General features: G+C 35.7%; 1 protein-coding gene across 2 annotated transcripts in view; it reads right to left on the bottom strand.

Annotated features, from left to right (window-relative positions):
- Nucleotides 1-8518: 8518 nt before the first annotated feature.
- The window catches only part of ssh1a (slingshot protein phosphatase 1a), a 62226-nt gene continuing 55969 nt past the window's right edge, over nt 8519-14775 (bottom strand). For both annotated transcript variants that reach the window (XM_057831727.1, XM_057831728.1), the window contains exon 15: nt 8519-13340. In XM_057831727.1, coding sequence (XP_057687710.1) covers nt 12309-13340 — 1032 coding nt within the window. In that variant the 3' untranslated portion in view covers nt 8519-12308. The remainder of the gene's footprint in view (nt 13341-14775) is intronic.

Below are 14775 nucleotides of genomic sequence, written 5' to 3'. Positions count from 1 at the left end.
CATGATGTTTCCACCCCCATGCTTCACAGTGGGTATGGTGCAATTCAGTATTCTTTCTCCTCCAAACAAGAGAACCTGTGTTTCTACCAAAAAGTTCTACTTCGGTTTCATCTGACCATAACACATTCTCCCAGTCCTCTTCTGGATCATCCCAATGCTCTCTAGCGAACCGCAGATGGGCCTGGACGTGTACTTTCTTCAACAGGGGGACACGTCTGGTAGTGCAGGATTTGGGTCCCTGGCGGCGCATTGTGTTACTGATTGTAGCCTTTGTTACTGTGGTCCCAGCTCTCTGTAGGTCATTCAATAGCCCGGTCTAGACGTTGTATCCATTCACGACGCTAGATGGCGCCAGATATCACTGAAGCGATGTTCTGTCATGACAGATCTCAGCTACTCTTTTTAGTTTAACCAGTTTGCATTATTTTATTGCAATGTTTTTCTTTATTCAGATTTGTTTCAGGACTACAGTTACAATTAGACTTCACTTTGATGGTTAATGCAGTTATTGCAATTTTGTTGTTTTATCACAATAGATTGGTTATTTACATTTCAACAACCAGAAGCCATTCATTTACGAATGTGATTGCACTTTAGTTTACATATTTAAATGTTGAAATATTAAGATTTGAATGAGGCAAAAAAACATGCTTTTTCTCTCAAATATATTGTTACAATCATTTGTTTCGGATGTACTGTATTTTCTGTATAAAAATTAATTTGGTGTTCACAAAGTCTTTTTTCACACTTGAGTCTTGAAAAAGAGGGGGTCGTCTTATAATGAGGGCCGTCTTATATTCGGGCCAATACGGTATTAGTCTGTTAACTAGTCTTTAACACTCAAAACAAGACGGAGATAATTATTCGACTAGATATAATTTTTAAAAAATCATCAGATTAAGAAGTTAGTATAAATCAATACAGATTTATTTTTTACATTTAGCAAATTAATTAAATAGATTAATATTCGCGAGAAATGTAGCCCTTACTCATAAGCGGATTTTAAGGGGGGGCCAGGCCCTCCTGGTGGCCGAAAAGTGACATTGCATGTAATTGACTTTCCTATACTGTGTATATATACAGTGGGGAGAACAAGTATTTGATACACTGCCAATAGGTTTTCCCATTGGCAGTGTATCAAATACTTGTTCTCCCCACTGTGTATGTATGTATATGTATATATATGTATATATATATATATATATATATATATATATATACATATATATATACACATATATACATATATATACATATATACACATATATATACATATACATATACATACATATATATATATATATATATATATATATATATATATATATATATACATATATATATATATATATATATAGTTGTAAAGCAATAAAACTGCAAAAAAAATTAATGAAATTAACAAAAAAAACATTTTTATAATGGGTCGAAATTATTTTTTTGAGCACCTTAGACAGTCATTTGCTTTGCATGTAATTTAAATATATATATATACACATATATACACATATATACATATATATACATATATACACATATATATACATATATACATATATACACACACACACACATATATATACATATATACATATACATATATACATATATATATATACATATATACATATATATACATATACATACATACACAGTGGGGAGAACAAGTATTTGATACACTGCCAATGGGAAAACCTATTGGCAGTGTATCAAATACTTGTTCTCCCCACTGCAAAAAAAATTAATGAAATTAACAAAAAAAACATTTTTGTAATGGGTCGAAATTATTTTTTTGAGCACCTTAGACAGTCATTTGCTTTTCATGTAATTAAAAAAAAAAAAAAAAAAAAAATATATATATATATATATATATATATATATATATATACACATATATATTTGAGAAAAAAAATATTTTAAAAAATGATTTATTTCTTTGATTGAATTTCTTTTTTTTAAATAATTGCTTTAATCAAAAACTTTTTTAAATGATTGAAAATTTTCTTTTTTTTTTTTTTTTTTTTATTGAAGTGATTTTTATTTTTGAAAATCTATATTTTTTTAAGCAAATTAATTTTTGATTGAATAATAAAGAGAAAAATGTCCGAGCCAAAATGTGTCCCAAACACAAATCAACATTACTTCAATCAAAAAGTTGCTTCAATCAAATAACAATAATAATAGTATTCAAAGAAAAATAGCTTTCACATGAGGGTTAGGGATTATTTTTTTGAGTTTCAAATTTATTTTTGCATTCAAACAGATGTTTTTTTTTGATTGAAGTAACTTTTTTTTGGTTGAAAATATATATTTTGATGGAAGCAACTTTTTTCTTTGATTGAATACTAAACACACACAAATCTACCTCCATATGGCTCCACCCTGGGGGAACAATTTTTGACTGAGGTAACTACATTGCCACGACACCGGCGGGCGTACCATATTCAATGGATGACGACGATCTTGGCGAAAAGTATTGCCTAAGCAGCCTGATTTAGAATTCCCCTCAAGAATGATGGGAAACCAATAACGCTCATTGTCCACTTATTATTTTAGATATTCTTCTAAGTTACTTTTATTTCTGACTCCGCGTTTTGGGGTCATCAACAAATTGTGCCCAATGCCCCAAAAATCAAACTCCGCCTATGCCCTTACTCCCAATCACCCAATCTGCACGTTTTGTTGATTTTAAGTCATTCATCACTGGTGCATAGTCAATTTCGGGTGAGGATTCAATTCACGTACCATTTCATTTTAACTGATTCCAATCGATTCCCCGTGTCCTTTTTGGCAGTCTTTTGTCCTTATGTACAAGGCCTTTGTCTGTGCAAAGAGCCTTTTCTGGAAACAATCTACAATGCGTAACAATGCTGAGACGTGAAATATGTATTGACGCTGCTGTCACAAAGACGCCACCACATAACGTCGGTCTTTCACATGTAATACTGTAAACAGACCTATTAAATGCAAAGGCACGCACGGTCGTTGAGGGCAGCGGAGTAACAAGAGCGTGTAACTTAAGTCATTCATTGATGTCATGCAAACAAGGGTGGGGAAAGCAGAATGTTACATAACCTGGCTGCTCCAGCCAAAGCACATAGATGACAGCGCCATGACGTAATGATGTAACAAACACATATATAGCATTAAAGTCAAATCACTGGCCAAACTTTCAGGAAGGTTTATGGCAGGTTTCCATCTTGGAAGACGCTATAATCCATTGCTGCAGTACGCGTGTGCTTGATGTCTAGGGGGGAAAAAAACAAGAAAAACTTTGGCGTTTTAAATCTACATAGCATAATTCGCGGCCCTTGGTGGCCGAAAAATGTCATTGCATGTAATTGACTTTCCTATATATATATATATAAAAGTTGTAAAGCAAGAAAACAAACAACAAAAATGAATGAAATGAACAACAAAAACAAAATTTTTAGTATGGGTCAAAATTATTTTTTGAACAGATCATGTGACTAGCACCTTAGACGGTAATTTGCTTTGCATATTATTTTCAAAAAATAAAAAAATAGGAGAGGGCAATTTTATTTTTCAAATGATTTTTTCTTTGATTGAAAATATTTTTCTTATTTTTATTTTTTTTTTTTTGGTTGAAGCAACTTTTGGGGGAATTGAAGGATTTAGACACAAATGCCCTACCCATAATATGGCCCAAACACAAAAAGGATTGCTAAAATCAAAGACAATTTCTTTAATGAAAATTTAAGTGTTCAAATGCAAATTTTTGAGCCTCAAATATTTTTTTCACATTCAAAACCTTTTTTTTTTTATGATTGAAATTTTTTCTTTTTTTTTTTTTTTTTTTTGATGGAAGTGATTTTTCTTTTGAAAATAGATAAAAAATTTTGTATGAAGCAACTTAATTTTTGATTGAATAATAAAGACACAAATGTCCTGGCCAAAATGTGGCCCAAACACAAATCAACATTACTTCAATCAAAAAAGTTGCTTCAAAAAAAAAAAAAAAAAAAAAGGACTTCAATTAAAATAAAATAAAAATAGCTTTCAAATGCATTTTTGGGGGGTTTCAAATTTATTTTTGCATTCAAACACATTTGTTTTTATTGAAGTGACTTTTTTTTTCATTGAAAATATATATTTTGATTGTGGCAACTTTTTGTTTTGATTGAAGCATTTTTTTGGGATCGAATAATGAAGACACAAATCTACCTCCATATGGCTCCGCCCAGGGGATACAATTTTTGACTGAGTAAACTACATTGGCACACCAGCGGGCGTACCAAATTCAATGGATGACGATCTTGGCGAAAAGTGTTACTTAAGCAGCCTGATTTAGAATTCCCCTCAAGAATGATGGAAAAACAAAAAAACCTCATTGTCAACTTATTTTAAATATTCTTGTAAGTTAATTTTATTGCTGACACTGCGTTTTGAGGTCATCAACATATTGTGCCCCCCCCCAAAAGTCAAACTCCGCCTATGGTTTTAAATCTACATGGCATAATGCGCCTACGGAGGTGTATTGCATTCACATGAAAAATAAAAAAATGGGGGGCTGTTTTTTTTAATTATTTTTTTTCCCAAGTCTCCGTTTTTCTGAGTAATTTATTTTGGAGGTCGTTTTTTTTATTATTTTTTTCCCCAACAGTTTTTCTAAATAATTTATTATTTATTTATTACTAAAAAATAATTTAAAAAAACAGCCCCAAAAATAAATTGCTCAGAAAAACGGGGAGTTAAAAAAATTTTTTTTAAAAAAGCAGCCCCCCCATTTTTTCATTTTTCATGTGAATGCAATACGCTTCCGTACGCCTATTCAATATGGTCATATTACTCTATTCCAGTGGTTCTTAATCTTGCTAAAGGTACAGAACCCCACAGGTTTCATGTGTGAATTAACCGAATCCTTCGGAATTATACAATGAAGCATTTTTTTTTTTTTCACATTTAAAACAGAGCTAAGCTAACAAGCTAATTTTTAACTGTAGCCGAATTCCCGCTCAAATTTCTTCTAATTTTTGAAAGCTGTTTTTGAACAGGTCAAAATGTTAATCTTTAATATCTTTATCTTTACATATATAGAGATGCCTCAAGCATTCACCGAACCCATTAGACTTACTTACCGAACCCCTGCTGTTCGTTCGAACCCAGTTTAAGAACCACTATTCTATTCACGCCATATACACAATCTGCACATGGCTCATTAATATGGTAATTTATGCACGTAACTTTGACTGTCATAAGAATTGACGTTTCCGTGAAGCTGCGTTCAAGTGTATCGGGAGATCTGAGTCGCGAAGTTGGAAAATCGTTCTATGTGGTGTAAAATCGTAATGTGGGATAAAAACATGGTTGCTACAAAGTAGATTAGCCTATTTTGATGCTCCAACAATTATACACAAGTTGCGTGACTAGCGCTTTTTTTTTAGAGACCATGTAATTGAACAAAAACTTTTTTTTTTCGATTGCTCCAACAACACGTGAATGCAGCATTAATACAGTGATCCCTAGTTTTTCGCGGTTAATGGGGACCAGAACCCGCCGCAAACAGTGAAATACGCAAAATAGCACCCCACTCCCTCCCTCAAATTTTATTTTATTTTTGTGTATGTGTGTGTTCATTGTATTAATTCAGATTTAGTAATGGAAGGGGATACATAAAAGACGTTTTTCACTTTATTTCCCAAAGTACTGAAAAAAAAACCTTTGTGGTACTTACAGTGGTATGAAAAAGTATCTGAACCTTTTGGAATTTCTCACATTTCTGCATAAACTCACCATCAGATGTGATCTGATCTTTATCAAAATCAGACAAAAAAATTGTCTAAACAGGGAGACATATAAGACATGTTTTTTTCACTTTATTTCCCAAAGTATTGAAAAAAAATTGTGGTACTTACAGTGGTATGAAAAAGTATAGAAACCTTTTGGAATTCTCACATTTTTGCATAAAATCACCATCAAATCTGATATTTCTCAAAATCACACAGATGAAAAAACAGTGGCTGCTTTAACTAAAACCACCCAAACAGTTATAAGTTTTCATATCTTAATGAGGATAGTATGCAAACAATGACAGAAGGGTGGGGGAGGATAAGTAAGTGAACCATCACATTTAATATTTTGTGCCCCCCCCCCCCTTTGGCAGCAATAACTTCAACCAGACGCTTCCTGTAGCTGCAGATCAGTCTGGCACATCGATCAGGACTAATCGTGGCATACTCTTCTCTACAAAACTTCTGTAGTTCAGTCAGATTCCTGGGATGTCTGACATGAATAACTGTCTTTCGGTCATGCCACAGCATCTCAATTGGTTTCAAGTCTGGACTTTGAATTGGCCACTCCATAACATGTATTTTGTTCTTCTGAAAATATTATGAAGTTGGTTTACTTCTGTGTTTTGGATCATTTTCATCCTCTTTTTAGCTTCAACTCTGACAGACGGTCTAAAGTCTTCCTGCAAAACATCCTGATAAACCTTTGAATTCATTCTTCTATTAATGATTGCAAGTTGTCCATGCTCCGAGGCAGCAAAACAGCCCCAAATCATAATTCTCCCTCCACCATGCCTTACGGTGGGGATGAGGTGTTGATGTTGGTGAGCTGTTCCATTTTTCCTCCACACATGACATTGTGTGCTATTTCTGTGGAGTGTCCAAGTGCCCTTTTGCGAACATTAAATGATTAACATTTTTTTTTTTTTTTTTAAGACAGCAGTAGCTTCCTCCGTGGAGTCCTCCCATGGACACCATTCTTGGCAATAGTTTTATATATAGTTGATGTGTGCACAGAGCTATTGGGCTGTGCCAGTGATTTCTGTAAGTCTTTAGCAGACACACTTGGGTTATTTTTTAACCTCTTTGAGTATTCTGCGCTGAAATCTTAGTGTCCTCTTTGGTGGACGGCCACTCCTTGGGAGAGAAGCAACAGGGCCAAACTATCTCCTTTTGTAGACAACTTCTCTGACTGTCAATTGATGATCATCCAGCCTTTTAGAGATGGTTTTGTATCCTTTCCCCGACTTTATACAAATCAACAATCCTTGATGGCAGGTCTTCAGTGAGCTCTTTTGACTGAGCCATGATGCACATCAGAAAATGCTTCTCATCAAGACAATTCTTACCAGGTGTGTGTTTTATAGTGGGCAGGACATCTTTAAACAACTCATCAGTGATTGGGCACGCACCTGACTTAAAATGTTTGGTAAAAAATGGTTTCATTTGCTCTTTAATCCTCCTTAGGAAGAGGGTTCACTTACTTATTTTTCCCCCCATATGTCACTGTTTACATGCTATCCTCGTTAAAACAAAAAAAAACCTATGCATGTTCGGGTGGTTTTAGTTAAAGCAGACTCTGTTTTTACATCTGTGTGATTTTGACAAATATCAAATCACATTTGATGATGATTTTATGCAGAAATGTAATTCGAAAAGGTTGATACTTTTTCATACCACTGTACGTATGTATATATTTCAATGTTTTTTTAAACACTTCAAATGTAATAATTATGTTTTTAACATGTTTCTGTCCCAACAAATTATTTTAAACAAGAATAAAGTAGAAAAATGCATGTCTTTATTAAATGTTTCATTGAGCGAGTCCACTCAAATTCGCTCAAGCTGCTCGCTCGCTCACTCACAATATGAGATGCCACGGCAAGTGTTTAACAAGCTAAACAATGATTGACACATGCGGCGCTTTGAAGTTTTGGCTTTCAAGCATCTCTGACAAGATCAAACCTTAACATATGTCAATCATCGGTAACTTTAATAAGCAACTGCAGTGCACTGCCTGACCAAGAAAAGCAGCAGGAGGGAGAGTACGACTATGTGATTGGATTGGGACAAGGCAAATACATAACAATACATGCCTAAAAACAAATAAATGCTCAATCACCAGTGCCCGAGTATTGTATTAGGTCTCGTTACGCCCCTGACCAATACTAATCATAATACTGCAAACTAGTGCTGCAACGATTAATCGATTAACTCGAGTATTCGATTAGAAAAAAATATTCGAATTACATTTTATTGCTTCGAGTATTTGTTTCATTAAAGTGGTATTGTCATGGTTTATTTTAAAAGTGTTTGCATTTTAGTTTTCTTGATGAGGGTTGATATACTGCCCTCTTGTCTGCCTCTTTTCACATGGCTGAATCCAACTGCTCCCTGTTAAGACCAACGTAAGCTAAGTTTTTGTTTACGCTAAGGTTTTTTAATGCATTCTTAAAGCTCCCTGTTAAGACAAACGTAAGATAAGTTTTTGTTTGAGCTCATGTTTTTCAATGCATTCTTAATTTAGCTTATAGGTGTATTTAGCCGGTTTTTTTGTGGGAATATGTGTCCGAACCATTTAAGAGCATTGTAAAGAAAAAAAAACTTTAGCATTTTATAGCATTTAAGCTAGTGGACTTTTTCTATGTAAGTTAGCCCATTGTTTTTTTGTTGTACATAGATCATTTAAAAAAAAAAAATTTATACCGTTTGAGGTTCAGCTAAGGTATTTTAAAAAAATGTCATGTTCCTTATCGGATTACTCGATTTTTCGAACTCGTCCATCGATTAATCGACTACTAAAATATTCCGACAGCTGCAGCCCTACTGCACACATCCACCTTGTATAATGAAAAAACGTGTTTATTTTCATAATCAACACATACAGTACATTATTTAACATAAAAAGTGCAATATGCATTCAAACTACAGCAATGTACAGTACAAAAGTTACTGCATACCGATTAAAAAAAAAACATGGTTACCAAAAATGACGTAACCTATTGTGATCAGTTTTAAAAAGTGGATATGAGCATAAAAGCATAACAGCAATAAGCCCAAAAACTCCCTCAAGTTTTTCTCCCCCCCATTTCTCCCAAATGTGCAAAACGGTGTGACAGCTTTTAAATACATGACTGACATGATTATACTGTACAGCTTCAACTTGATGAGACAGCCATAGAGCTTTGGTTTGGTTTTTGGCAAGGATGAAAAAAGTTCATAGAACTATGGCAAAAAAAAAAACTGATATGAAATCCTTGATTTGCATTAAATTTCAACCAACACAGCATGGCTGTTCACCGCTTTCCCAAACATCACTCAATGGATGATGACGGGTGAGGCGAGTAACATTAATGTTATTTGGGAAGGTAGCTTGTGTACCAGTATACATATCAATAATAAAAAAAAAAAAGTGCAAAGAAACAACACTCAGAAGTAATTCTGATGTTTGTTGAAGACAGTGAAAGCCGAGCTCTCTCCGCTTTTCGTTTCATTCACTCATTCAAGTTAACGCTTTGTCACACGTCATTTTCATCGCTATCCCAACTTCAGCTAGAAAAAGCTCTCCATGAATTCAGCATGAAGGCCTATGGCATCTAAAACAAAGAACAGTGTGGTAAACAACTTTACGATTATTGACACTTTCACGACAACTCTGACAGTAAAATAAATTCATTTAATACTACTTTTGTACCTGACTGGTACAAGAAAAATACAGAACCCCTAAAGGGACATCGACAGAAATAACAAATTTAAATCATCAGTTGCGCACCTGATCGAACAATCTGGTAAACATTCGCGTTATATAGTATTTAAACTAGCGGCCTTTTGTTGTGCAAGTTAGCCAATTGTTCTTTTGTTGTACTTAGATCTTCATTTATATATATATATATATATATATATATATATATATATATATATTTTTTTTAATATCATTTGAGGCCAAGCTCAGGCGCTAGCAAAAGTCCGCTAGCTTAAATGCTACATAATGCTAATGTTTACCAGATAATAATTTACTTCTGGTGCGCACCAGACTATTTCTAGTGCGTACTAGAAACTATTTAGTAAACATTAGCATTAAATAGCATTTAAACTAGCGGACCTTTGCTATGAGAGTTAGCCAATTGCTCTTTTGTTGTACTTAGATAAGCACAGGCGTTAGTAGAGTCCAAGATTGAAATAAAGAACTAAATCCTGTATTATCACTTACTTATTATTACTAGTGCCTGAGCTTAGCCTCAAATAATATAAATGAATAAATGAGGATCGAACAAAAGAACAACTTTCGTGGCAAAAGTCCCCTAGCTTAAATGCTACATGATGCTAATGTTTACCAGACAGTTTGTGGTGGGCACAAGAAACACTCTGGTAAACATTAGCATTGCATAGGATTTAAGATAGTGGGCTTTTGCTATGCAAGTTAGCTTATTGTTCTTTTGTTGTACATACTTTATATATACATACATGTATATCGTTTGAGGCTAAGCTCAGGCGCTAGTTCAGTCCAAGGTTGAAGTAAAGCTCAACTAAATCCTGTATTATTACTTATTATTACTAGCTTAGCCTCAAACGATTTAAAATAAATAAATGAGGATCTTACAAAAGAACAATTGACCAACTTGTATAGAAAAAGTCCGCTAACTTCAAATACTATATAATGCTAATGTTGACCAGACTTTCTGGTGCGCATCAGAAGCTGGCTAACTTGCATAGCAAAAGTCTGCTAGCTTAAATGCTATATAACACTAATGTTTACCAGATTGTTTCTGGTGCGCACTAGAAACAATTTAAGATCGTGGACTTGTCCGCACCAGAAACAAAGTGGTAAGCATTAGCATTATATAGCATTTAAGCTAGTGGACATTCGCTATGTAAGTTAGAACATTGTTCTTTTGTTGTACTTAGATCTTCATTTATATATTTTTTTATATCATTTGAGGCTAAGCTCAGGCGCTAATTGAGTCCCACATTGAAGTAAAGCTGAACTAATCATTTTTAGGATTACGAAACTGCTGCACACCTGAGCTTAGCCTCAAACAATATAAAAAAAAATACATGAGAATCTTACAAAAGAACAATGAACTAACTTGCATAACAAACGTCCATTAGCGTAAAGACTATATCATGCTAATGTTTACCAGATAGTATGTTTTAGGTGCGCACCATAAGCTCAACTAAATCCTGTATTATGATTTTTAGCACACTGAAACTGTTGGTGTCCAATTCGCGCCTAAGTTTAGCCTCAAACGATGTAAAAAAATAATTAACAACGATCTCACAAAAGAACAATTAGCTAACTTGCATAGCAAAGGTCCGTTAGCTTAAAGGCTATATGTTGCTAATGTTTACCAGATTGTTTTTGTGCGCACCAGAACAGATCTGTGCACCACATACTATCTGGTGCGCACCAGATAGTATGTGGTGCACACCAGAAACAATTTGTGCATCAGAAACAATCTGGTGCGCATCAGAAACAATCTGGTAAACATTAGGATTATATAGCATTTAAGATAGCGGACTTTGGCTGTGCAATTTAGCCAACTGTTCTTTTGTAAGATCCTCATTTATTTTATATCATTTGAGAAACAATCAAATAAACATTAGCATTATATAGCATTTAAGCAAGCGGACTTGTGCTATGCAAGTTACCCAATTGTTCTTTTTTACTTAGATCTTCATTTATTTATTTATCGTTTGAGGCTAAGCTCAGGCGCTAGTTGAGTCCAAGATTGAAGCAGCTCAACTATATCCTCTAATAGCATTTTTAGCTCAACGAAACTGCCAGTGCCCGATGCCCGACCGGGCTTAGCCTCGAACGATGTATAAAAAAAATAAAAAAATAAACGAGGATCTGACAACACAACAATTGGCTAACTTGCATTCTAGTGCGCACCAGAAACAATCAGGTAAACATTAGCATTTTATAGCATTTAAGCTAGCGGACTCTTGCTATGCAAATTAGCCAGTTGTTAAAAAGTCCGCTAGGATCTTACAAAACAACAATTGGCTAACTTGCCTTCTAGTGCGCACCAGAAACAATCTGGTAAACATTAGCATTCCATAGCATTTAAGCTAGCCGAATTTTGAACAATTGGCTAACTTGCATAGCAAAAGTCCGCTAGCTTAAATGCTATATACTGTTAATGTTTACCTGATTGTTTTCTGGTGTATTCTTGAAACTATCTGGTGCACACTAGATGGTTTAAATTGATTTCATTACTGTTGATGTCGCTTTACGGGCTCCGTAGAAAAAAGCAGATTTGTCAGTAAATACTAGGTACTAGGGACTATGAATTAAAGGTTGCACTGAACCTCTTAGCCTTCTGCCTTAGACTTTGTGCCGCTGTTGTCTAAAACACAAGGCACTTGTTTATCCCAACCAAGTCAGAGGTGAACTGATGGCTTCTCTTGTCAGATACAGCAATGTGACCTACACAGTTCGACAAAAAATGTGGCAAACATGTGAATGCTTCGTATATATTCTTTTTTTCATTCCACAATCTGTACAAGCCTCTCCAGCCCTATGTGGTGAGAGGTGAACTGGAGCACTTCTATGTGTGTCAGCTTACGGGCTCCCCTGCTAGAGCTTTCTCTGGAGTGTGCAAGTCTTTGCAGGGTCGGGATTGAGAGGGTGCGGTAGGGGACTCCCACTGGCCCGGCTCTGGTGACAATGAGAGAAGGAGTAGTGTTCCTGCATCTGAAGAACAGGCGGAGCACAGGTCCTCAGAGGAGAGATTGAGACTATCCAATTTAGCCAGCGAGTTGGACCGTTTGAGCCTGGACGACACGGTGAGTCCCGCCAAACGCATCCGTGTCTCGATTTCCTGCGCCCTCTGACGAACCAAGCCGGGCTTTCCTCTCACGCTACGAAGACTGTCGCTGCTGGAGCTGCGCGTCAACGTGGTGCTGTGTGGCGAGGAGGTAGGGGTAAGCATCCCCGACCCCACCACCCCCAACAAGGCTTCATTGGTGAGTGGAACAACCAGTGGCTCTAACCTTACTTGGCACGGTGTAGATGATTTTATCAAGTCCCTAGGAAAGCCAGGAAACTCTTCCTTCTTGGACATTTGACATGCGTGCATAGGCTTCAAAGAATGCAGGCTCTCTTGGGTCAAACCCCAAAGTCTCTCCAATCTCTCGGCGTGACGGCGCACCACGCCCGACCTCTGCGACTCGACCGAGTTCTCCCTCTGCTGGCTCAGGTAGCAATCCGTGGCAGGCGTATCTTTGAGCATCTCCATTGACATCAGTTCAGGTAGAACTTCTGAAGAGCCTACAGACAGCCTATTCTCACACTCCATGTTCACATGCAACATATCATCGCGGTCCTCCACCCCGACGGCGTGAAGGGAGTCCGCTATTTGCTGTGGCGCGTCGGGCGGCGTGGCAGAAGCAAAGGAAGCACTCTTGGCACAGTCGGAAAGAGACACCGTTGAACACACGAGGTCTTTAGAAGAGGTCTGGGGTAACTGAAACGGAGCACTTGGGATTTCATGAGGACTGGGTTTAAGGCAAGGATCTGAAAGAGAGGTTGATGAAATGTCCCTCCAAGAACATAAAGATACATCAGCTGCAAGAGGGGTGGCATTTCCCTAAAAAGAAAAAATATGAATGTTACATATTGTGGTGCAAAAGTGTAGCATATTCCAATGTAGTGCTGCAATGATTAATCGATTAACTCAAGTAATTCGATTACAAAAACAAAGTCGAATGAAGTTATGCTGCTTCGATGATTCGTTTAATTAGTGGCGTTCTAATGATTTGTTTTAAAAGTGTTGCATTTTGTTTTATTGATTTGGATGAATACAGTACCCAGTAGTGGCAACAGTGAATATGCTCATCCAACATGGGGGGATTCAGCTGCTCGCTGTGAAGACCAACATAAGGTTTTAATGTTTTGTTTGAGCTAATTTGTTTATTTTAAAACCAAATGTTTAATAATTTGGTTTAGATATATATTGAGCAGATTTTTTGTAGGAATACGTGTTTGAACAAGTTGGTTAAGAGCATTGCGGGGGAAAAAAAAAAAAAAAGTTTGCATTTTATAGCATTAAGTTAGCACACCTTTGCTATGCAAGTTAGCCAATTGTTCCTTTGTTTAACTTCGATCCTCATTTGGTTATTTTTCTTTTGCATCTAGTTTTACTGGATTGATTTGGGTAGATACACTGCCCTCTAGTGGCAACAGTAAATATGCTCATCCAACATGGGTGGATTCAGCTGCTCGCTGTTAAGACCAACATAAGGTTTTAATGTTTTGTTTGAGCTAATATGTTTAATTTTAAAAGCATATGTTTAATAATTTAGTTTAGACATATATTGAGCAGTTTTTTTGTGGGAATACGTGTTTGAACAAGTTTGTTAAGAGCATTGTAAAAAATAAAAAAAATAAAAAAGTTAGCATTTTATAGCATTTAAGCTAGCAGACCTTTGCGCTGCAAGTTAACCAATTGTTCTTTTGTTGAACTTCAATCCTCATTTGGTTATTTTTTTTGCATTTAGTTTTATTGATTTGGGTGGATACACCGAATATGCTCATCCAACATGGGTGGATTCAGCTGCTCCTTGTTAAGACCAACATAAGGCTGTCAGTTTTTGTTTGAGCTAATATGTTTAATTTTGAAAGCAAATATTTAATAATTTAGTTCAGACGTATATTGAGCAGTTTTTAGTGGCAATACGCGTTTGAACGATTTGTTAAGAGCATTATTAAAAAAAAAAGCAAGTTAGCATTTTATAGCATATAGGCTAGCAGACCTTTGCTATGCAAGTTAGCCAATTGCTCTCCCTCATTTGGTTATTTTGTTCTGCATTTAGTTTTATTGATTTGGGTGGATACACTGTCCTTTAGTGGCAATAGTAAATATGACAGAATTCGTCTAACATTGCTGAATCCATCTGCTCCCTGTTAAAACCAACATAAGGTTGTAAGTTTTTGTTTCAGCTAATATGTCTATTTAGGCACTCATAATTTAGAGGTATATTTAGCAGTTTTTTGTGGAAGTATGTGTCTAACGATTCATGAGC

This window comes from Corythoichthys intestinalis, chromosome 3 (genome assembly GCF_030265065.1).
Source record: "Corythoichthys intestinalis isolate RoL2023-P3 chromosome 3, ASM3026506v1, whole genome shotgun sequence".
NCBI classification, from domain to species: Eukaryota; Metazoa; Chordata; class Actinopteri; order Syngnathiformes; family Syngnathidae; genus Corythoichthys; species Corythoichthys intestinalis.
This window is presented reverse-complemented; position numbering and strand designations above follow the sequence as displayed.